This window comes from Etheostoma cragini, chromosome 10, assembly GCF_013103735.1.
Source record: "Etheostoma cragini isolate CJK2018 chromosome 10, CSU_Ecrag_1.0, whole genome shotgun sequence".
NCBI classification, from domain to species: domain Eukaryota; kingdom Metazoa; phylum Chordata; class Actinopteri; order Perciformes; family Percidae; genus Etheostoma; species Etheostoma cragini.
Genome location: NC_048416.1, coordinates 24,762,528 through 24,786,883, shown reverse-complemented (window position 1 = coordinate 24,786,883; position 24,356 = coordinate 24,762,528). Strand labels below are relative to the sequence as shown.

The following is a 24,356-nucleotide window of genomic DNA, read 5'->3' as shown; positions in this document are numbered from 1 at the left end:
ACACACACACACTCCCCATCTCCCCATCAACACCACTACAAGCCTCCCACCCATCTCACCCTCATTCATTCCCCCACTACCCACCCACCTACCCTTGCTGGTCACGTGCTGCACCACTAACTCCAACACACACAAAAAGTATAAATAGAAGCTTGACTGCTGCAAAAAAAACGGAATACAGAGCGACTTCTCTGCTGTCTTGACTGTAAAATGTGGATTCTCTATAATGTTCCCACTCTTTGAGACTAGAACAAATGAAAAACGACAGAAACTTTTGAACAACAGTAGCCGCACTTTAATTCTTTATACAACTAGACAACAACACTTCTAGACCGCTACAAACACCTGAACCTTGTTTTTGATCACATGTGTCTATTACAGTCATTAATATTTGTTTTCCAATAACTCAAATCTTGTAAAAACCACGTATCTAAAAATTTGTCTGAACAAAACCACATACTGAATATTATTTGGAAAAGAAAGTACACTGATGATTAAGAACAAAAAACATATTTCTGTATTGTAGACATACTATATATGCATATACCTACAGTTTTGAGCATCACCTAGCCCCCCCCCTCCCCCTCAGCCCATCTTGAATTATACGTAAGACAGACTGCTATTTATAATCCATTGCTGTTTCATCTCCTTGAAATTAAATGCATCATGGTCATTATGTGTGTGGATGAGTTTTCATGCCCGTTGGGCAGCTGAAACTTATTAAAAGACCAAATACTTAGGCATGTATGAGGAAATAAGAACATCTTTGCATCAATCCCAAAAGTGTATCTAGATTTATGGTGTTTAGCTACCAGCACTGAAAGGACTTGAATTGTCTTTATAGTGAGCCAGTGTCTTCTGAGGCTTTCAGGTGCAGTAGCCTACTGTGAAACGATGCTGGACTCTTTGCCCATAGTGTCAACTGTGTCTTTAGCATTGCCTCCTATTTTTCTCTGCAAGCTTTCCGCTTCTTTGTATCCAATAAATACATTGGCAAACCAGCTAAATCAGAACCAGAATACGAATCACCTTAACTGCCAAGTGCAATAAATGTATGGGAATTTGTCTTAGTGGCACTGGTGTAGGGATATATTAACCACAAATGGAACCAAGGCAGCCCTTCTCCACAAAATCCAGTGTAGATTCAATCATACAAAGCTATTAATTTCTCCATAGTGAGAGAGAATTTGTTAAAATCTAATATTTTTCACTACAGTGTTTTTTTTTCAGCTAAACAGTGTTCACTTATGAAAACTAAAAGAAGGAAAATCCCCTTAAATTAAAAGTGGTCCATTAAATGGTACAGCCACTCACAGAGTGTCCCCATTGATTTAAGAGCAGGGTCATAAATCTTCCACACAACGGGGCGGAGATCAGGGGATCTCTGGCTCAAAAGAGCAAGAAAAGAATAACAGCGTCCTGCTGCTGAGACAGTATTCAATACTGTACCTAAACATGACAATCATTTAACGACAGAGGGGCTGAATGTCATTAAATCGATTATTATGAGCACTCATGACTGCTTCGGGTGAATATAAATAGGATAAAAGTTGACAAAATATGCTGTAGTGACAAGCTGACATGCTTTATAATACTGCACCTCAACACCACCTTGAATATCAGCAAGTATAAAGTTTAAGATTATAGCATTAATTGTTATTTATGGTTAATTTACAGGACATATAATCCAAATGTGTGTTACTGCCAATACGTTAATGTAATTAAGGAAAACCCATTGGTTTCTGCTTCTAACCTATGAATATTTGCGTGTTTTCTTAGATTTCTATGATAGTTACCCTATTACCTTTTGACCAAATTAATGGAACAATTAATCAATGATGAAAGTGAACATTAGCATCCTCCTCTGAGTTAAAGCAAATGCATTATGACGGTGTGGCTGCAAGATGTTACTGCATACCTCAATATCACAATCAACTTACTACTGTGAACTTAGTTTTACAGCTTGAATGAACTACAAAATACATATGGTGTAATTGTCTACAGCAGAATTAATTTCAAATGTATAAATAGTATATAATTGGAGTTTCCAAAACTATTTATAAAAGTATATCACCTAAAGCCTAACTGCAAGACATGTAAATATGCAAATTAAACTGAATAAAAAGGTGGTGGACTCATGGACACGGTCTGTACTGTCTGTATATTGAAAAAGCAACAAAACAAAAAGACAAATCAGTAAATAATCTAAATGCAAACACAATACAGCAACGCATGTCATAGTAAATAGAATGAAATGAAAACCTGAGAGGACATAAAATAGGGACAAGGCAACACAAAAAAACTTAAAGGAAGGGGAGAGGATTACTCAGTTACTCAGTCTAGGTCTCCTGTCACATCATCATAATCACAACAATTTACAGTGCCAATACAAATTTGTGTAATATGAAGCTCTACCATACTTAAAGATACAGGGGGTCATGTTGATTTACAGTATTAAAAGGAATGTCAGCAGCCTCTTGCTATAGTTGAGCCCATCATATTTATCTGATCCTATTTATATTCACCAGAGGAATACATAATGCTGTAGACCTCATTATAATTAAATAATAACCTTCACTGTCATGTTAAGGTACAGAATTGATTCTTTTTCTTCTTAGAAATCTACGTACCTCACAAAATACGATTAAGTATTAGAAGAATTATTAGTATGAGAAGAAGAAGAAGAAGAAGAAGAAGAAGAAGACATACTTTATTAATCCTACAAGGGGAAATTACATTTTGTACTATAACTGATAAAGGTAGATTACTGCAACATTACCCTAATTCTGTATCTACAATAAAACAAAAGTAAGGTATAGTGACAATAATAACATGCCTGAAAAACTGAAATCCCAGCAAAGCTCAGAAAAACACACAGTTGCTCTGCAGTAACACTTCTACTAGTCAATTTCTCCACTCAGGGAATTAAATTTACTTGAGCTGAGATCGCCATGTCACAAACTCGCCTTTTGCTCTTTGCTCGCCTCCCAGCATGAAGAAACCCCCAACTGGGCACCGGTAACAAGGGCCGTGCCCTCCGAGCCAACACATGCTGGCCAGGGCAAGCAAAGCCTGCTGGGTAGTGAATAGAGGTGCTGGGATGCCGGGGGCTGCTGGGAGGTTCGGGGCTTTTGGTCAAATTGGCACCCCGTGTCACCTTGTCAACACCTCGCTGCCTTCAAAACCTGCACACATTGTCCACCAGCACCCGGGAAGCACCACCCACTCTCAGCACCCTGATAACTCCGCCCATTCGTTAGTCTGCAGCATCCTGCCAGGTGAACAATGACAGGAAGCGATAGAGTGAGCCGAACACGTGAGACTGTGCTGAGCTCCTATACTCCATCACTTTTCAACCAATACATTATATATAAATTCCTTTAATTAGTGTTTGTATTCAGGGATTTGTTTTTCTCTCATTGTAGTTACACCTTTTGTTATCTTTTTTTAGAGACAAACATAACATACTGTTTTGTGCTCTAAGGATAATTCTGGTTGATTACTGTGCAACCTGAGCCTAGTTTCATAGTTTTGGAAACACGGTAAAATCACTACAATTAAGTCATAAAGGACGAGAAACACAAGCAAAGAAGATTAGACAAACTGTAAACAAGGTCACAGTTTAGTAAGGCTGCCCCCTCTTAGTCGATTAGATGATTAATCGTCGTTTCAGTCGATTAATATTTAATGAGTGTAGTCATTTTTTAGGTTCTTTTCATTCTAAATGATGTATTTATGAGAATCTTAAGAGCACATTCCTAGTAAACGGAAATAAAAAATAAACACCATATCTAAAACTTCATACACAGTTATGCTGCAGCTCAGAATGGTTACGTGACAGCTTGATGGTTCCCAGTGCTAGAACATGGGTTTTTCGGATGCACAAAGCAAGTGAAGGAAAGATGCTGATACAAAAATCTATATGGAGTGCCCCTGTATGTAAACCATCTTATTTAGGCTTAAAAACTAAAGTTTGCACACAGTAATAATGCCTCAATACAGGAAAAGTGTGTACAAGATTGGCAGTACTGATGATGTTTGGGTATCATGCCTCTTCATTTTTCTCAAATGATTTAATGGATTAATATTACCAGTATAGGTATTAACTGTTGGTAGCTTGATATTGGCCTATCACCTGGACTCCTGCTACGTTTACACCAAAGATTACAATGGCAGTTAGTCTTTATTTAGACTTTTTTTTAACCTTGACCTTAATGTTATTGTGTGGGATTTGATGTCCTTTTTCTCATGATGTCAAATAAACCAAAGTACACTAGTCTGCCGGCTGGTGTTTCTTTCCCTGTATGATGTATTTTTAGCATCCCAGATCTCATCATTAATGATGCATAAAACTCGAAAAAATAAATACACAAATTGTAATAAACCAGAGTTATTCTTTAAATATGGCAATGCCAATAAAACCAAATCTCAATGTGAAATTTTGAAAAAGAGAGATAGAGGGGGCGAGCAAAGAGACAGATACCGGCAAAGAGAGAGAGAGAGAGAGGTGAGAAAGAGAGAGAGAGAGAGAGAGAGAGAGAGATAGAGAGAGGAAAGGAGGGAGAGCAAGAGAGCGAGTGGGGGAGCTGGGGATGATTTCTCTAGGGATGAAGGATGCGAGTGTGTGTATGTGTGTGTGTTCAGGGTGCAGGTGGGGGGGGGGGGGATGAGAAGAAAAAGAAGGGGGGGTGAGAGGGAGCGGTGAAGTAAAGAGAGCTAGAGGAGAGCAAGCGAGCGAGTCAGGCAGGGGGATGAGAGAGAGGATGAGGGGTGGTGGTGGGGATAGAGGGAGGATGGGGGGATGAGGAGGGGTGGTGGTGGAGGTTGAGGAAAGCGAGGCGAGGCAGAGCTGATTGAGATTCGGGCCTCCAGAGCTGCAGGCTCGCTGCTGCTGCTGGGAGCTCAGGGAGAACACGCTCAGTTATTGGAATTCTTTTTTTCTTTTTTTCTAATGAATTAATTCTTCTCATCCAATTTAGGTGAAGATGAAAAGAGAGCAGCGCTGCGAGCATCAAATTTAGCTTTTTGTTGACCAGGCCTGGGCCGTTCTGTTTCTGTTCTGTACGGTTAATATCGGGCACTCATAATATATTATGTTTTTTCTTTTCCTTTTGGGGAGCCTTGTTTACAAAAACCAAACAACAGCAACACAAAAAGACATTTCCTGTTTGTGTTATTGGGGATGTTTCATAACCATTTATTGATATGATAAGACAAAGAGCCCCCCCCCCCCACCTCAAAACATCCATTCACACCATACACATACACAACATGACTACCAAATCAGCTCCCCTCCAAATGTACAGAAAAACCGTTGCAACCTCATGAACCCCCTCAACACAAACCCACATCTGGCCAGTCATGCATGTAAATATACACCAACATACACTCACACACACTTTGGTACTCAGGTTTACACCTGTCTTATCTGAATTGATGGTACGAGTTGACTTTGGTATGCTAAATAAAGGTTGTGCACTGCGCTACACTCAAACGTTTTTCAAGTGTATATATTTTTTCGTCAGAATTTATTTAAAAATGTGAAGTATTACAACACATGTTTGATTGTTTAATGATTGCATGGATGTTTTGCTTCAAAACAGGTAGAGTGAGTACAGGTATGGTTTACATTTATATGAAAAATGAACATGTTTTCCCTATAAAATTATTTATAAATCTTCCAGATATTTATGCAGACCCTGTTCATCCAGACAAATATCAAGCCTAAATCCTACCACAGGAAAAAATTCAATCAGAAACACTTACACAAATTTAACAATAATAGAAAGTAATTATATAGTTTGACATAAAAAGCACAGCCTTTTTACAAAGCAGTTGTGTATGTAATGTGTATTTTTATAAATATCGTTGCACATGAGTGTAAAGTAGAATTGCACCGATAAATTGGCCAAGTCAACATATAAGCCGATACTGGCTTATTTCATATACAGTCTATCGATATCAGTGTTTCTGCTGATAAGGAAGAAAATATTGTTATAAAAATTATGCTCAATATATTTTTGAGTATACTTAGAAACAGCATATACCTTACTCATAATAAATGTACAGAATACTTCTAAAGAATCTCTGTTAGGTTACGAGGAACATTTATGTGAGAAAGAGAACATGGGTCAATAGGTAATTGTCAGACTTTCTAAACTTTTTATTTAAAATCGGCCTTTAAACTATAATACTGTTTGTACAAACAACAAACAAATCTACCAGAAGGTGAAAACAGCTCAATTTAATCAGATTTTGTTTCCCTGTTATAAAGAATTTGTTCAAAAAGAGATTTAACATTTAAAAACAAGCCAGAAAAGGCAAATCACTTCCTTACTGTCAATAAGTTAAAGTTCATTTATATTGAAAACTAGTAAAATAATCTTATTTCTTCTCAGAAAATAAGATTTAAGTTCTTAATAACGGACAAAATGACTTGCTTAAATGGAGATTTCTTTGCAGTGATGTTTTTTTTAAATTCACTCTGGAGTCTCACAGCCCTTGGCAAGGCCAGCCAAAAAGTTAATTTCAGACTCTGCATGCACACGCACACGCACACGCACACACACACGCACACACAAAGACACACACAAAGACACACACACACACACACACACACACAGACGCATGCACGCGCGCACACACACGCACACACACACACACACACACACACTCACACACGCAGACAAGCGCATGCGCGCGAGCACACACACGCACACACACACACACACACACACACACACACACACACACACACACACACAGTCAAGACTGAGTGCATACTGTCAAGTCCTGAAAACAAGAGGGCGTATAGCTGTTTAATGTCAGAACAATCCAGTCTAGTACTGCAGCTCAGGGTTCATGGTACAGGGAACATGGAATCCCTTTAGCTCGGCTGCTCGGCGCTGACAAGGTATCTGTACCTCAGATTCATTTAGACAGTCAGCAGAAGAACACTAAGAGTCAGCTAGCCATCTGGATCAGACTGTGGTGAAGCAGATATTCACTCCGGCTCACGGGGGGATTCTTTCCCCAAAGACAAAAGCAGATGAGCTCAGCTTTAGTGCTTCCAGAAGACCTCATGTCAGGTTTGGATTATCTCACCTGCGCAATTTGTGTTTTCCCCAGCTTCGGCCTCTGCTTCACTTATACCGCAAACTAAACCATACTCTTCAAATATCGTATTTAAGTCCCCTTAGCTTTTGCCTTTGGAGTACCTGAGGGCTTAAGAATCTGTCGACATATTTAACATGAGAAATGCCAGTGGATTTTTGGGGCCTGGGAGAAGGCCCAAATGCTGATAAGTAAAGAGGGTAATTATAACTATGTGTGACATTTCCATGAATTAATTCTAAACTCTGGTTATTGCAGATATTTGGTCATAGGAAAATACAGAAAGGGTGCATTTTTCAGCTGAGATATTTTAATGCTATGACTTCAACATGCAGTAACAGTCAATATGATTGCAGTTGTGGTTTACAAATACTCAAGTATGTCCTAAAACTACTTAGGCTTGCTGTACTCATCCCCCCTTCCATACTGGCCCCCATAGTGCGTTTCTAATGTTAAGTGACTGTCAATTTTCTCCCTTTCCACTTTAAATGGAAGCTCATTAGAAAGGGATCTCTTTTAGCGGCCCGTATGAACTGGAGGAAAGATCACAGCTGTAAATAACTGTGTTAATGTTCTTAAAACACTCTTCTTAACCTTTGTGTTGTCTTCCCGTCAAAATTGAAAATCAACGCTTTGTTGATGCTTTTTATCATTTTTTAAACTTTTTCTTAAGTTTTTGTTCCTTTTTTCATCACTTATGACATTTTTTTTCAATGTTTGTCACTTTTTTTGACGTTTTCAACATTACGTAAAACTAACTTATTGTTTTTATTTTTTAATTCATGGTCAATAAATCCCATTTATAGGAAATTACACCTAATGTTTGCATTAAAAAAGCAGACATTAGTAATTATTTAGACTAAAATTAAAGGAATTAATGAATAATCACAGACTGGAAAATGTCAGCTTTTACTCAGTACTATTTCAAAACCACTTCAATGTTTTTGTTTCAAATGCTATAAAATTGAATAAGACAGCCCAAAATTAATGAAAGTAGAGATTTCTACTCGCCAAAGAGCGTTGTGTGGAATCAATCATGTTATTTTGGGTAATTAAAAAGAACACTGATAAAGGAAAACAGGTTAATTTGACCCGGGTACAACATAAGGGGTTAAGGCAGACTTGAAACATTGTAAACCTTTCCTTAAGACATAAAATATTAAGTCCTAATTTGTAGATATTGTGTTGATGTTCTTACTCCTTCGAAATTCAAAATATGCTGAAAAGAGAGATTCTCTCTGGAAAGAGAAAAGGATTTTCTGTTGTACCAAACACTAGAGAATGCAGACAGAATTGGTAGTATAATAAAATATACCACTTAAAAGGTGTATTTTATGTTAAGTAACTCTTTGACAGCTGTAGAATGTAAATGAGTAAATTTACTCAAGTACTGTACTCAGGTGAATTTTTTAAGGTACATCGGTTGAGTATTTCTATTTTATGCTACTAACTCTACTCAACTAAATAGTACTTTTAGTTAACTTCATTTATTTGATAACTTCAGTTCCTCGTTACTTTGCATATTTAGATTAATAAAAGGCTCTAAACATCGAAGCAGATGTTTTTAGTTAATCTGTCTGATGAGACCTCTTCCAAAGACTGGGTTGGAGTGTGTTGACTGTGACTGATTCACATCTTTCTGAGTCTCCTGTTCCTTTTGTTGCTCTTGACAGGGCATCTTATTGGTATATCAAGATTTGAATTTGTGACCTAATAAATTCAAAAGGTCTAATCAGCCACAACCTCTGAAAACCTGTTCTGTTGTTCAGATGCTTTAATACTAAATATAAATAAATTAATAAATTATGATATATAATTATATGTTAAGCTACCCAGCACAATATAAAGGGATTAAAACCTTTACCAGCTGCAACATTAAAGTGAACACATTAATGCGTCACTTAATTATAATCAAATATTATAGTATATATCATTCATAAATGAATGTGCACTTTGACTTTTGGTACTTTAAGTATTTTTTGATGGTAATACTTTTTTACTTAAGTAAGATTTTACAGTGTAATATTGGTACTTCTACATAAGAAATAAAATACTTTTTTCACCACAGCTCTTTAAAATTATCTACATTGTCCTTCAGAAATCAGAAATAAACACTTAATATTTATACAAACAGCAGATAATTTATCATTTTGTAGTTGTAAAACCTTCCCAAACACCTTCCTATATTTGACCGTGGGGCCACCAGGTGTGACTTTAAAAAAAGACGGGGATGAAGTGAAACAGGAAAGAATCAAAGGGTGTAATGGTTTTGTTATTTAACCAGTTGAACACTTTGCCTGGTCCATTATCATAGCGTGTGATCAATTATTCATGCTGGGAGAAGCTCCGGGGTCAGGCGTTACCTTTGTAAACATTGGCTTCCCGTGCTGGGTGACCATGGTGCACTGATCACAGTCCAGGGTGATGCAGGAGTTGTGAAAGGACTCCTTGGAGTGTTTGAGGATGTAGTGGAGCTCGGTGACCCCTCCTTCAAACACCGTGCTAAAATAGCGGGGGATCAACGTCCGTCCGATTGCTGCGAGGAGACAAAAGAGACGGAAGAGATACTTAATATGGAAGGACGGCAAACGGGAAATGATTTAGAAAGAAGACAGTGGGCTTTGATAAGCAAAGGAGGGTGATTACATACTGCCATTTTAACACTAATCACTAATAGACTGTAATGATGCTACTACTAGTATTCACCCTATTATCTCTACTACTACGATAGTTAGTATACAATGTTAAGGCTACCGCTGAAACTACTGTAACTACTGCTATTATATAAGGCTATATACATTTTCCCACACCTTAATAGAGTAATTCAATATTTAGAAATATTTACTTTTTTACTGGGAGTTTAGAAGATTGATACTAGACCCATGTCTGTGCGTTAAGTATTTGACAGAGCCAGGAGCCCATTAGTTTAGCTTAGCATAAATACAGTAAACAGAGAGTAACTTCTCACACTGGACATTCACCAAACACACAAAAAAGATTAAAGAGAGCACAACCCTCAAAATAATAAAAAGTATATTAAATAGTTGTTTGGCTAAGAAAATCTTAATAGCAAAGTAACTGCTTCCTAAGGACATCTGCTGTAGATTCAATAATAAATAGAAATATTTTATTGGCTGTCAAAAGCTCCTTGGAGGCAGAGACTGATCAGATGTCCAAATTAATGAAATTGATTAAATATTTGAGGGAAAAGATGTTCCGTTTTTCCAATCTGACCTCTTTTTTGGCATAGAAAATCCTTTAAGGAATACAGGGAAGTCTGTTGTCTATTGATTTGACTTTAACCTTTGTACTCATTAACAGCTGGTTGCTTTTAATGCTGCCAATGTCAGTTTTTTACAGAATGCGAGCATTCATATTTGTCCCTTATCCAGTCTCATTAACAGCTGAAAAGCCTTCTAAGGGGACTAAACAATAAGTACATAACAATTAACCCACACAAATACAGTACTATATGTTTAGCAGGGCTGTAGAAATCATGATGAATCTGAATGAACTCATTGCTGAATATATGCTATTGAGCTGCAGCCATACTGCTGATTGTGTTCCATTTATGAATCAAGATTCTCAATGCAACAGGAACATTATAGATTTATAGAAACTATTGGAATGCCTGAATCGAACACTAGGCTGCCTTAGGACACCTGTTCACGATCCAAGATCTAAATCCTTTATTCTTCGATTGAGTCCGATTTCCCCCTAACCCAAGAGTCAAATGAATCTTCTGATGCAGTGAGGTAAATTCTACTTTTGCAAACCTATCTGAAGATTTAAGCGTTTTAAAATGTGTCAATATCATGAATTTAGGCCTCTCCATCCACTTTGTTGAAGATATGATAGTTCATTTAACTCTTTTTTAATATTCTTCATATGAGTGAGACTGCACAAGAAAGTATTTTCACATATTTTCAGAATGATATGATCCCATGACTAAGTTTAATATTATACTTATTCAGTAAGACGGACAACTACTGCAGTGCAAACTGTTTGCAGAAGCCTAAAGAGACAATGAACAGGCTGCATGATTAAAACTGGAGCAGGAGTCAGGGAGGGAGAAAGTGTCTTCCGTGTTTTATAGCCCTCAGGCTTTGTCTGGTTTCCATCTCCTCTGTGTTGGCTGGCTTCAAGGAGAAGAAAAGATGATACAGAGAGAGAGGTTTACATTTCCCAAAACATTATGGATGCACTGGGATGGCATGCAAGATACAGATTCCTGAATACTTGGATGCATTTTATAGTACAAAATCATGTCCTAAAATGCCTTTATATCTAAGCTTTTAACTTCGGATTATGAAAATATCAACAGTATCTCTTGTTAAGCCTAGTTAACTTGGTTACTCCAAAATCTCCTTTCAAAAACCAGCAAAGATAGTCACTTTTTCTAATAACATTTTATTTTGTCACTTTCAAAAAAGAAAGAAGTAAAGTCTAATGATTACTTTTCAATTATTTTGAAGATTATTTTATCGATCATTTTTATTAATGAACAAAATAGTGAAAAACCCCTTGACCGAGGCAAAAGTGAAACATTAGATGCTAATGCACCGGATTTGTCCAGAGTATAAAGCAATGCACAACTTAATATGTAGATCAGGGATTCTGCACAGCAATGACAGAGATCAGGTGCGTCAAACAGCTTTCACTTGGGACAAAAATTGCTAACTGCAGATCTCAATATTGCAGTTTATGTTACTTGTTGAACAGCTGTGCAGAACCATCTGCAGAACGGCACATAGAGTCTCCAACATCACATCTTAGCAGCACATTCCTCCTTAAAAAGCCTCTTTTTCTAGACTTTACTTTTCAAGCTATATGTTTTCTGCTGAACACAGATACTCATTTTCAGCACTGCTCTAATTCACACTGCTGCACACATACAGGCTTGAGATCTGCACTGCAACCACAGGCTTCATCCAAACATCACTGGGAAGTTCCACTTGAGCAACTTGACTTGCTCAAGGGCAGAGCCCATAGTTACTGAACGGCAAAGTGCTTCTCATTCATTCAAACGCACAGGGGATCTGAACCATAGACTGTTTGGTCCTACACTTATATTTGTACCACTGGCTGCAAACTTTGGATGTCCCCACTTCAAAATATTCAGATCCCAAATGAATTTCCTTTTGAATATTTTTGAATTAAGTGCCATCTTGTTGCCCATCTCCAATGGGATTAACAAGACACCTCAGCAAAACACAAATAATGTTTACAGTACACCAAGGTCCGTTGCTGTAATGAGCTACACTGACCACACAGTAGTTTAAGTTTACATTTGTAAAAAGAAAACAGCCCTGCTGTATGTAGGGGTCTGCCTTTGTGAGGACTGGTGGGCTGGTATCAGTAAGACAATAAAATAGGATCCAGCAGGTCCAGTTTGAGTAAGAGAGGAGTGTGAGTTTCTCAGATGTAAAAACACTGCACAGCTGTTTATAACACACTGGCACAGGATTTAAAAAATCTGGAAAGTTATCATGGCCATTGTTTTATTTTTTGGTGAGGTTGAACTAAGGTCTTCACGTTACAGAGTTATCTACCAGAAATGTGCTGCCACGTTTAAATCCAGCAAATGCAAGCTTAGTTCATCTTCCTCGCTGCACAACCCAGCGGTATTTTTTGTTGCTTCTGCATTGGTACCCTGCTGCGTCATTGGAATGGCCTCATTAAAATGAATGAGGGGGCTGCATTTTTTTGTTATCCAGGGCTAATGTCTGTCTGAACGTGATTCCCTACCAGTGGTACTTGTACCCATGTGAGCAGTTCGCAGTTACCAGGAGTTATATGGAAAGAGTGTGGCGTAGCTTGGCTAATTTGAACAAATGACTACTGTTAAAAAAATACATTTACATACAGTCTTTGTGTTCAGGAGGATGAGTGGGGTTTATTGAGCCTGATCTTCAGTACATGTATTGTAACAATAACCAACAAACCACCACCAATGATAAACAAGTTCTAACACCTTTACACCATGTGAGGAGAGAAGTTCAACCAATAGATTAAAGTAATGTCTTTGTAAATTGTTTTGTTTAGTTTTTTGCATTGTTAGATCAACTTGAATTCACCCCTTAATCCCAATAAGTGTTAGAGACCCGGTCTACCCGCTGAGCTATGCCAGACAGTTAAATAACAGCAAAAAAGAAACAACCATGAATCCTGACTTTAGGATTATGAAGGAAGGCATGTTGGGATTTCCTTTAGCCTCTTGTGCCTAGTGGAACAAGTCTCTACTCCTCAACATTTTGCTGCCGGTCAAATCTCCATCATTAGAACACTGCTGGAAAAAAAAAACGGGACAGCCATATTATCCAGCAGTACATGGCCTCTGATTTCAAGCAGAAATAATCCATTTTAGAGTCAACACTTTGTTGGCTAGAATTATGCTCTCTCTCTGACTCTCTCTCCTTCCCCCGGGGTGGGTGGTCAGGACAAGGTGTTTGTGCAGAGGAGGAGGAAAAGGGGTAGTGAAGTCTGGGAATAAAACTTATTTAGAAGTGAAATGTCCCCAAAGACAGTGGCTCGAGAGGCTCTTGAGGTCAGACCTGGATGGTAGAGCCTCATTCGAGAGAGAGGGAGATGAGGATGATGTTGGCGGTTGGGTGAGGGGTGTGGGGGATGTGAAGGGGGGAGACAAGGGGGGGGGGAGGGTGTACCCGTGACTGGCATGTTTTTCAAATTCGATAAAGTCAGGCATGACTAAATAACACATAAAATGTTTGGCATCGTGAGCAGTGGCTGAGGGAAGAGGAGGGAGGGAGGGTGAGCTACAGGGTCCGATCGGCGTGTATGACTGTGAAAATGATGCTCTCTCTTACTCTCTCCCTCTCTCTTTCTCGCTCTCTCTCTTCTGTATCTTGCTCCCACCCTCGCTCAGTCTCCACCACGGTTGAAAAACAAAGTACGTCTAGGAGTGGAGCTGACTGCTAATGCGGAGGAGCTCTGAGGAGACGAGGGGGAGGAAGGGAGGGGGTAGAGTGTGTGTGTGTGTGTGTGTGTGTGTGTGTGTGTGCTTGTGTGTGGTGGGGAGGGTGTAGAGGGATTGGGATCGAAAAAATGAGCAAGGGATGAAAGAGAGGGAGAAGAAACTAGGAGGGAAGATGAAAAAATAAGGGCTTGTCAATGAGGGAGAGAAGACTCACTGAGGGGTAATAGGAGAGACAGACAGTAAGAGAGGGTAAGACAGCAGGAGAGAGAAGGCGAGAGAGACAATGGGAAGGAGGGGGGATGCTCAGGTGATACGCAGATCTGCTTCTTGCCCGTTTCACCAAGCCATGCAGGAGTTTTGGTTGTGTCTTCTCAACCAAAACTGTCCTAATAAAACCTAGTGTGCGTAGCCCAGAGTGACAGAGTGATAGATAAGCATGTAATGGCAGCCATGCAAGTTTGGGATCATTTCAAGCACAGTAGTCTCGTGTTTCTCTTCAAATATTTTTTGGGCTCCATCACTCACTATTTATATTGAAAGCAAACGCTTTATGTAGCTGAGTTGCTATACTGCAGACCTCATTGTCTTGCTCAGGGGAACTTTAAAAAAGATATTTGACTGGAACAATAATCAAACCACTGATATGTTCTGTTGATTGGACAGAACAAGTAATTTCAAAATGACTTTCAGATCTATTGATGGGCATGCTTCACTTCTTGTCAGATTAATCTATGTGATGATAATAATTGCTAGTTGCAGCCTGACAAGCAGTGACTTGTTGTCTTCAGATTGCTTTTTTTCGCTCAGCAAATAGTCCAAACATTCAAAGATACCAAAGATATTAAATTTAGAAATGTACAAAACACAGAAAATCAGAGACAGAATGTTTGGATTTTTACTTAAAACATTTATTTAAATAACAAATGAAAAATTGTTGTTAAATGATTTTCTGTTGACCAACCTCTTGAATAATCATGTAGTCATTGCAGTGTTAGTTTCAGTGGGTAAAGGCTTACCAAAACAAAAGTACAAATGAAGCCATCACAGAAGATGTACTAAGTGTGGACTAAAAGAGAACTCCACAGTGACATGAAGGACATTAGCAACACAATCATTAACCACACTGCCAAAAAAGGCGCCTCGTCAGCCCCATGTTGTAGCCCCATGTTGAAGACACTATCATTAATCTTTTAATAGGCAGTCAGATTTTACACTCACCAACAGTGCACACGCCAAACAAACTTCAGACAAAGAGTTGCAGAACGACAAAAAACTTGCATCAAGTCCAGACGAGATGAAACGTATTTGTTGGCGATCCTATTAGTTTTTCCTTCCTCACACTACTTCTCTCACCCTCTCTCTTTCTAACTCTCTTCTTCTTCTTCTTCTTTATTATGTGTTTTTCCTGCACCATGCTGATTGGCCCATCTTCAGACGCGGGGCACTCCAGAGATACAGATTAGCTGGCACTTGTTTGGGCAAACACGACAAGCAGCATATGCCTCTCAAGTAACGTGTACCCAAACATGCAATTTACAAATAATTAACGTGGTGTTAATTAGTCGCATTAATTCATGCCACTTTGTTAGAATTGTTTCCCCCCGTCGGTCCCCAGGACTCCTGCCAGCAACGTCAGCCAGCAAAACGGCGAGAGCGGTTCTTCTGCTCCGAAGATAGAGCAGGGCGTCAGAAGAAAGAAGGGCCGCTGGCTGGTGTATACACAGTGGATGGCGTGCACACACACGCACACACACAATGTCTGTGTATGATGTGGCAGGAGAGCAGAATAGCTAGGCCTATATGTTGCGAGTTGGCTGAATCCGTATTGTCCATTCTGAGACACACACACACACACACACACACACACAAGTACACACAAATAAATGTACAGTAATAATTCACCTAGGGAGTACACAGGCAGCTACGTAAACAATATGCACACCCACGTGCAGGAAGAAAAATAAATGCATGTAAACATACAGAGATGTGCCAGCAAAGTGCACCATGCCATCACCTCTTCCACCTCTCCAGGGTAAACAGACCTTACATTATTTTTTATTTTTTTTATCAATATGAATGCAAGATTTTGTATTTAAATAGGTAAAAGCTATGAAATACAGGATCAAAGTATAGATAAAGAACATGTGTTTACTGTTTTTGTATTTCATAGGATTGTTATTACAGCTATGTGACTTGTCCAAGTGCCCTTAAGCAAGGCACTTTCTTGTCACCAACTCACCTGCTGTAAGTCACTGAGGGCAGACATGAGCTTAATGCAAAATGCTTCGAAAAATATGTAATACTCAAACGTGTCAAACCAGCCATTAGAAGTCTATGTATGAGACAGGAAAGAGCAAATACTGTATAGTTCTTGAGACAGGGCAGCACCCAGAATTTCACGCTGAATCAAACAACTTTTCATGAAGTTGAGAGTAAGAGGCTGGAACAATGACTGGTTTAAATAGTAATAACTACAAAATAGTGTGGCAGACTGTCACTAAACACCTATGTAGCAGGAAACAGAAATGGGATTTCTACTCTAAAATACAGTGAAGTCATTACATGGAAGTCATTACTGAAGGTTCATCATCTAATTTCTTAGTGGTTATCATTTGTCAGCCACAAATTAAAGATACTTTTATTCTTTGAAAAGTACCATCATTAATGTCTAACTTGGTGCCATCAATACTTTTTGAAAGAAAATATGTTTTTTTGACTTTCTGAATGGCATTACGTCCACTCAGACTTGTCAGCACTGTTCGTTCAACCTGTCCAGGTAGCTGATGATTAAACCACATGCTGGTAGAGTGAAGGCAAATTATAAAACGGGGGAAAAAAGAAACCGGCTAGAAAATTGGGAGATACTCAGTTGGCGATTATGCAGCAAATGCAGCTCTCCGCAGTGCAGAAGAGAAAAGGATGGAAATGAGAAGGGGGAGAGCAAGTAGAAATTGTGTATGATCCATAATGTCTGCATCCTGCGAATATTCAACAGACATTCACTGGCACGTTTCAGTGGTAAAGTCAATAGATACAGCATGGCACTTATACGTTAGGGGTTCAATTCCCTTTGAGGTTCAGTGGCAACCTCTTTCTACCAACATTTACGGGTGGAGAGGTTCACTTCCCTGTTTGGCTTCCTGAAAAACCCTAATGCTTTGGATCAGTCCTTATTCTAGTCCGTCTAATTTTGAACATTTTGAAATGTCGCAAAAGCAAAATGGGAATGAGCGGCGTTTCCATCAACTGGTTTTGAAAAATCTAAAATGTGTCATGTTAAAGTAATCTTTTTAATAATAAGGTCTCCCTCTTTATGTTATATATTTAATTTCCATGTCTGTGTATTATGTCACATCCCATCATGTCATGCTAAATGAAGAGCAAATATAAACTGACATTTGGGATCACTGGCAGAAGCTAATGTGTTGACAGTGCTGTATATTATTTGAAGCATTTGTTTTCCCAGTGGACTATGTCTTGATGCTTCACACTTATGCGCTACAATTTTACAATTTAAGGCGTTCAGCTCTCTCTCCAAGTGATTCCAGTCCCAAGTGGGTAAAATGACTGAGCAGGGATTTGGTGTCTCTCTTGAGAATAATCTCCGACTCTCTCCAGTTACTGAATGGTCTCTGTAACCTCATAACATATACATAGGGTTAGAGTAAAGCAAACAGATTATGGGACCTCAAAAACTGAGTAGATCAAAAGACTCAGATAAGTAATATTGATTTTCTTTCAGCCTGTGACGTGTGCACAAACTAGTGCTTGCTTAGACCTACAGTATGTGTTGTAATCAATAAACTAAGCTAAAAATACTATTAAAATCGATTATTACCCCTTGGTGTAAGCTACTGTTGATGATCGGTGAGAGATCATGGATGAAAAACAACCTGACATATTAATCTCTGGGCTTAATCAATGGTTGAGGAGAGCCTATCTTGTTTGGCAAACAAATGTCTGTCTTCATAGACTCATATCTGTATCTATATAGCCGTCATGAGCTACCATTACTGGGTCAAAGGGATCATCGGCAAACCGATTAAGTCAACTCAAGTTAACTGTTTGTCAAGCCTCGGACAAGCAGGACTGTAGCAAAGAGCTTTACAGAGGACAGCAGCAGAGATGTGAATGACAACATGCTCGTCACTTGTAAAGGGTAGGATCTGATTCTACAAACTCAACCTTATTACAATACTTACAAGCCAAGATTCAGTAATCCTCTAGTAGCAAAGACATCTCCACTGCAAATCCGCTGCTTAACTTTCTCTACCATAGTAATTGAAACAACTTAAACAAGCGTTGGGCAATATATTGATATCATATCAATATCGTGAAATGAGACTAGATATTGTCTTAGATTTTGAATATCATAATATGGCATAAGTCTTGTCTTTTCCTTGTTTTAAAGGCTGCATAACAGTAAAGTAAGGTTGTTTTCTGAACTTACCGGTCTGTTGTAACTGTTCTATTATTTGCCTTTACCCACTTAGTCATTATATCTAAATTACTTATGACCATTAATCGAAAATCTCATTGTGTAAATATTTTGTGAAAGCACCAATAGTCAACACTACGATATTGTTGCGATATTGATGTTGAGGTATTTGGTCAAAATATTTGTGATAGTTGATTTTCTCCATATTGCCCAGCCCTAACTTAAACAATCACAGGACAATAGTCTCATATTTAGTAATGAAATAAGAAAAGGCTTCCATCATTGTTTTATATCAATAGAACCCAACCTATTGATAGGAATCTACTGGGTTGTGAGATAAATTTGAGAGGTCACAAGATGATTAACAGAAAAGGAAAGCCAAGAAAAAACATGTATCTGCAACACAAATGTTTTCATTTATAGGCTTTTTACTCATTGCAGCTTAAAAAACTATTGAAAATACAATCCGAGAACGAAGATTCACTTTCTGACTGAATACTTGCAACGTGTCATGAGTGGTCCAAAATAAATATAGCTTCCTTCGTTGACAATTGAAGAACAGGACTGATTGCAGCAAACATGAACACGCTGAATGTACAACAATTGGCAACAAGGCAACATCCTGTATACAGTAGTGTCCCAAAACAGTGGAGAAAGGGTTAAAAACACCCAGCATATATTCCAGAGATACATATAAATATATATATATACTGGGACTAAAGTGTACACACACACACAGTCATGCATGCACACACTCGTACTAACACACACTAGAATGTGGGAATCACTGCCCAGAACATGAAATATTCATCAGTCATAAAACTTTAATTCAATCTCTCTCTCTCTCTCTCTCTCTCTCTCTCTCTCTCTCTCTCATTTGGGGGGCTGCTGCATTCTATTTTGTGAGGTAAACACTTCCCCCACTGCCCTTGCAACAAAAAACAATAATAGATTTCATTAAAACCCCCTTTTGCACAATTGTCCAAACGCACGAGCCAAAGCACATCATTAAGATGCCGCTACATTTCAGATGGAGAAAACCACTGTTCATGTAGTTCAAAATTACATTTTAAAAAGGAAGGCTTCTGGGTGGAAAGAAAAGAGCGTCTGTGTTTAATACTGATGCAGAGTTTTAGAGGTCCGCCGTTATCAAAGTTATTGTCACTCAAAAAGAAGAAATAAAAGTATAATCATATCCATGCCTCAATATAGTTCATAAAAATAGATAATCAGTTGCAAGGATACTTTTATGATGTATTATTACACTACAGCAATGACAACATACAACAATAAACATTTTAAAAACCAAAAGGAAGGACCAATATGGATCAAAGCTTGACCATAGACAGGCAAAAAATGTTTTTGTGTAACTTAAATGATTGTATGTGATGGAGAAATTATATGGTGAATCAAAAAAGTAAACACTTTTGCTTCAGTTACACATGCTTATATAATTCCTGTGTTCCTGCATTTTTTTCTATATGGTATTATTAATGCAAAGGCCCAAAAAATGTTTTTAAAAGCCAGCCATTACAATCCAATGTCAACTCATGAGAAAAGCAAATTCTTTAGATGCGATAGTCCTTTTTGAGTTTGGGGATTTTATTTAGAAACTATGTGAATTATTAAATTAGTTTTACAAAGATCAGTGTTTTTTATTATTTATTTTTAATCTTGGGTAAATCTGTTTAGGAAAGTTTTGTTTTTTTCTTATTAGGGCCGGAGCGCCGACAGCAGCAAAGGCTCTATTGACACTGAAGGAATTCTTCTTTCTTTCTTTTTTTCCCCGGCAAATAAATCACCTTTTTGTAGGGTTTAATATACTCAAAAACTCTGGTGCTTGCATAAAGTCTGCTGAAAGTGTACGTATTTTAAGGGTTCTAGGCATGGGTGCACAAACATGGCACGCTAGCGCCCCCTGCAAAACTTTAAAAAAATCGGGCCCCTGCAGTTAACACATATGTAACACGTCAAGACGTACAAAAAAAGTTAATAAGTTACACCCAACAGGAAGTCTGCCATTTTGAATTGCGATACTGAAAATACAATTTTGGTCTTTTCCACATGTTGTACTTGATGAACTCTGATGAAATCGGCCTTATATGACAAACAATTTACATCCAATTTGTATGACATTTACATGAAACTTATAATGTGTGGTCTATATGTGATACTGAGCCACCCTAAAAGGATAATTATATATTTAGTTGGGGAAACTGTAAAGAAAAAAAAAAGATATGCATATTGCTAAGGAACATTTTACAGATACAGTGAGAAAACAGCAGCATTGTGTTATTCTGGAATATCTCAAAATGCAGCTGTTTCAATACTTGTAATAGATATTATTTGCTGTAACAAGGTGGACCAGCCCTTTATCTCTAGTCTTATAACAGCTAACAAGCAGAGGCTGAATGTACCACTGAAAAAAACAAAAACAACAGTAAACAGTCTTCTCTGTACAGACAACAAAATGTCACATAGATTATTATGTGAATTCAGCCCCACCGTCACCACTTCCAAGATCAACCTTTTGTCTTTCACAGCTCTTCTAAACTTATTGCATTGTTTAGTTCATTTGACCAAATGTAAAACAAGCAAGAGGAAGGGACTAAAATTAATAAATACGAGTATTTTATATATAAAAACAAACTACAGTATACTGTATATCTATTAATAAAACCCTCACAGTACATTTTCTAGGTTTTGAGAGGAAGAGATAATCACACAAAAACGAATGGCAGCCCCTTCAAAACCAGCCGAATACTGCTGGTATTTCACAGAGGAAGAAAATCAAAGATACTGTATGGCTTTGTCTCGTTTTCTCAACATCTACAGATCAGTTTTAACTGAAAGGACCTCTATCATTTTGACTTTCCCAGACAAAATCTGGGATGGAGAGGAAGAGAGAGATAAGGACAAAAGTATTACGAGACTGAAGGAAAAACAGCAAAGCAGAAAGACAGAAAGAGAGAGAGAGACACATCTCTAGTCACCCTCATCAAACCTCACGCCACGCGTGGATGGTGACTGCTTGTGCAGAGAGGGAAGCGGGAGGGAAAAGCGAGGATGGGGGTGGGGTGGGGTGAGAGTCGGAAGTGTTGGAGATGGAGGGGGGCATGTCCCCTTGAGGCCAGCCCTCATCCCTTCTTCACCTCCATCCATAATTCAATAGGGCTCCCCCCTCATAGCCGCACCAACCCCCAGGGCGCAGCTCCGCAGGGAGGACACAACATGCAGAGGAGCGAGAGACAAAGACACCAAAACCCAGCGCAAATAGTGGGTCAGTAAAACTGAAAAAATACCAGAACGCAGTGGTGAGATGCATCATTTCCCTCTTAAGTTAAGTCAAACTCCAATTGAACATTTTGTGGAAGTAGAATATCGCCACACACTGTATGACGTTTTGAATGCTCATTTAGACGCCAAACACTTGATAGCAGGATCCTCAGAGTGAATTAACAGTTTACACAAAGTATACACACACACACACACACAGTCTCAGTGTGACTCAGACTCCTGGAGAGCCAGAATCAATGGTAATGAGCATCGCTTTTCGCTGTTTGGCCTTTGTTAATCGAGCTCTGATCTAAGAGAGGCAGCGATACCTGTTAAGTTCTCAGCAGCTCACCTGAGGGAGGGGCAGATTATGATTATGATTAAGGGGGGTGGTTAGACCTTTTTTTTTTTCTTCATAAAGCCAAAAAGGTTAAGAAGAGCTAATAGAAAAACATCACAGTATCTCTAGTATTGGTACCAAATATCGCCAGTGCATGTAAGAAGTTAATTATTGTTGCTAATCAGTCTAAACTGCAAATGGTAAATTATTTTTTATTCAAAACTTTTATAATTTGCTTTACTTATTCCCATTCACATACCAACGGAAGCGCAAGTTACAATGCAAGGTGCTGGTCTAACCATTAGGAGCAATTTGGTGTTCAGTGTCTTGCTGAAGGACACTTTGACATATTGACAGGAGGAACTGGGAATCAAACTGCCAACTCTGTGTTGGTAAAGTAGCGCACTAAATAGCGTCAGTAAATAGCGCACTCTACCTGCTAAGCCAGGACAGATTTTAGTCAGGGTACGGTACAAGGTGCTTATTCGAATTGGTTAAACAAGCAACAATCTTGTAATTGTTGTTCGATTTATTGTCAAAAAGATATGTACAAACAAAGATGAAAAAGTACCTTTTCATTTCATTTTGAATTGAGTTTCTTACCTGATTTGGGAAGCTGTTACTGCCATTGTGATTGTATGTATGTAAGTGTGTGTGGAAAGAAATAGTATTGAGGGATAAAAAAGTGCCACATAAACATTTAATACCTTAAGTAAAGCGGTGCAGGGCCTTTCATACACTATAGAGACTGATGGGTCTCCACCACTGTATTATATATAAATATGGATTTCTCCATGTGTCAATAACTTTGCACAGTGAATGAGTTCTTCTGCATCTGTGTGTGTGTGTGTTTGTGTGTGTGCGTTTGGGTGTGTCTGTGTGTGTGTACTGTATGTGTGTTATTGTACACAAGCCAACACTTCTTCCACTGCTTCTTTGTGTTTGAGACCAGGTGTGCCCTCTCTCTGTGATTTTGTGTGTTTGTGCATGTTTGCAGAAGCATTTGCTTACAAGCACTCTTTTGCTGCCTCACTGTGTTTGTGTGTTGTATACAGCAGGAGCTTACTCTCACATTTACCGTGTGTAGTATAAATGTAAGTGTGTGTGTGTGTGTGTGTGTGTGTGTGTGTGTGTGTGTGTGTGTGTGGTGGAATTCTTCTTCGAGTCTCCAGTGTGTGGATGAAAATGCTATTCATTATTAATAAAACTAGAGAGAGAGAGAGAGAGAGAGAGAGAGAGAGAGAGAGAGAGAGAGAGAGAGAGAGAGAGAGAGAGAGAGAGAGAGAGAGCAAGCGAGAGAGTCTCTTTCTCTCTTTCTGAACTCAGCTTGTTGACCTTTCTGGAATGTTCTACTAAAAGCTTGTGTTGCACTTCACTCTTCATTTTTTCATAAACTGTATAACTTGTAACAAACATTTACAAATTCAATTTTAGAAAAACAAATGTGTCTGGACCTAAAAGACCTAAAACTTTCCCCAGAATACCTTAAATGCAATTTGTAATTTTGTAATTTGATTTATTACAAAACGTAGGTGCACAACCCTGTTGTGAATAATGCAATTTCACATTCTGCAGATTCTGCAGTATTCTTTTTTTCTCTTCAAATGGAAGACAGTTTCATTTCCCCCCAAAAATCACATTGTGCTACACAGAATTTGGATTCTTGGAGTTTTGTATGTACAAACGTTTTCCTAACAAAATAAAAATCTGGTTTTAAGTGTCCCCCCCCCCTTCACCATGTATTCTTTTTTCAAACCTTGTCAAAGCCATAAAACAAGACAATTGGTATAAATGTGTGCAGGATCTAAAATTAGCTTTCCTTATTACTGCTTGCCACTGTGGCAGGCAAGCTTTTTTTAAATCACACACTAAGCACCGAGCTATTCTTTGGTGGAAATCGCATACGGTAAAAGTGATACAGCAATGAGTGGGCATGCATGTATGCAGGGTTCAAAATATTTTTTTCATCAACCAGCTAAATGGCTATTGGATGTTTAAATTTCACCAGCCACTCAAAAGATTACCGTTGTTTTTTTGATTAGTGAGTGAAGCAAACCCACCAGCCACTTGCACAATTTACCAGCATCTGGCTGGCAGATGGTGCTAATTTTGAACCCTGGGTGCACACTGCCCATTGTTTATTAATGGCCATTGATTAGAATGCAGTGACTATCAATGAAAATTAACAAGGTTCTATGGCCAATATCAATGCTTTTATGTAACTGTTGCAAGCGACTTTCTAACGTGTAGCT

General features: G+C 38.5%; 1 protein-coding gene across 7 annotated transcripts in view; it reads right to left on the bottom strand.

Moving 5' to 3' along the window:
* Positions 1-24,356, bottom strand: part of ldb2a (LIM domain binding 2a) — an 85,693-nt gene that overhangs the window by 22,473 nt on the left and 38,864 nt on the right. For all 7 annotated transcript variants that reach the window (XM_034883708.1, XM_034883701.1, XM_034883703.1 and 4 more), the window contains exon 3: positions 9,477-9,649. In XM_034883708.1, coding sequence (XP_034739599.1) covers positions 9,477-9,649 — 173 coding nt within the window. The remainder of the gene's footprint in view (positions 1-9,476; positions 9,650-24,356) is intronic.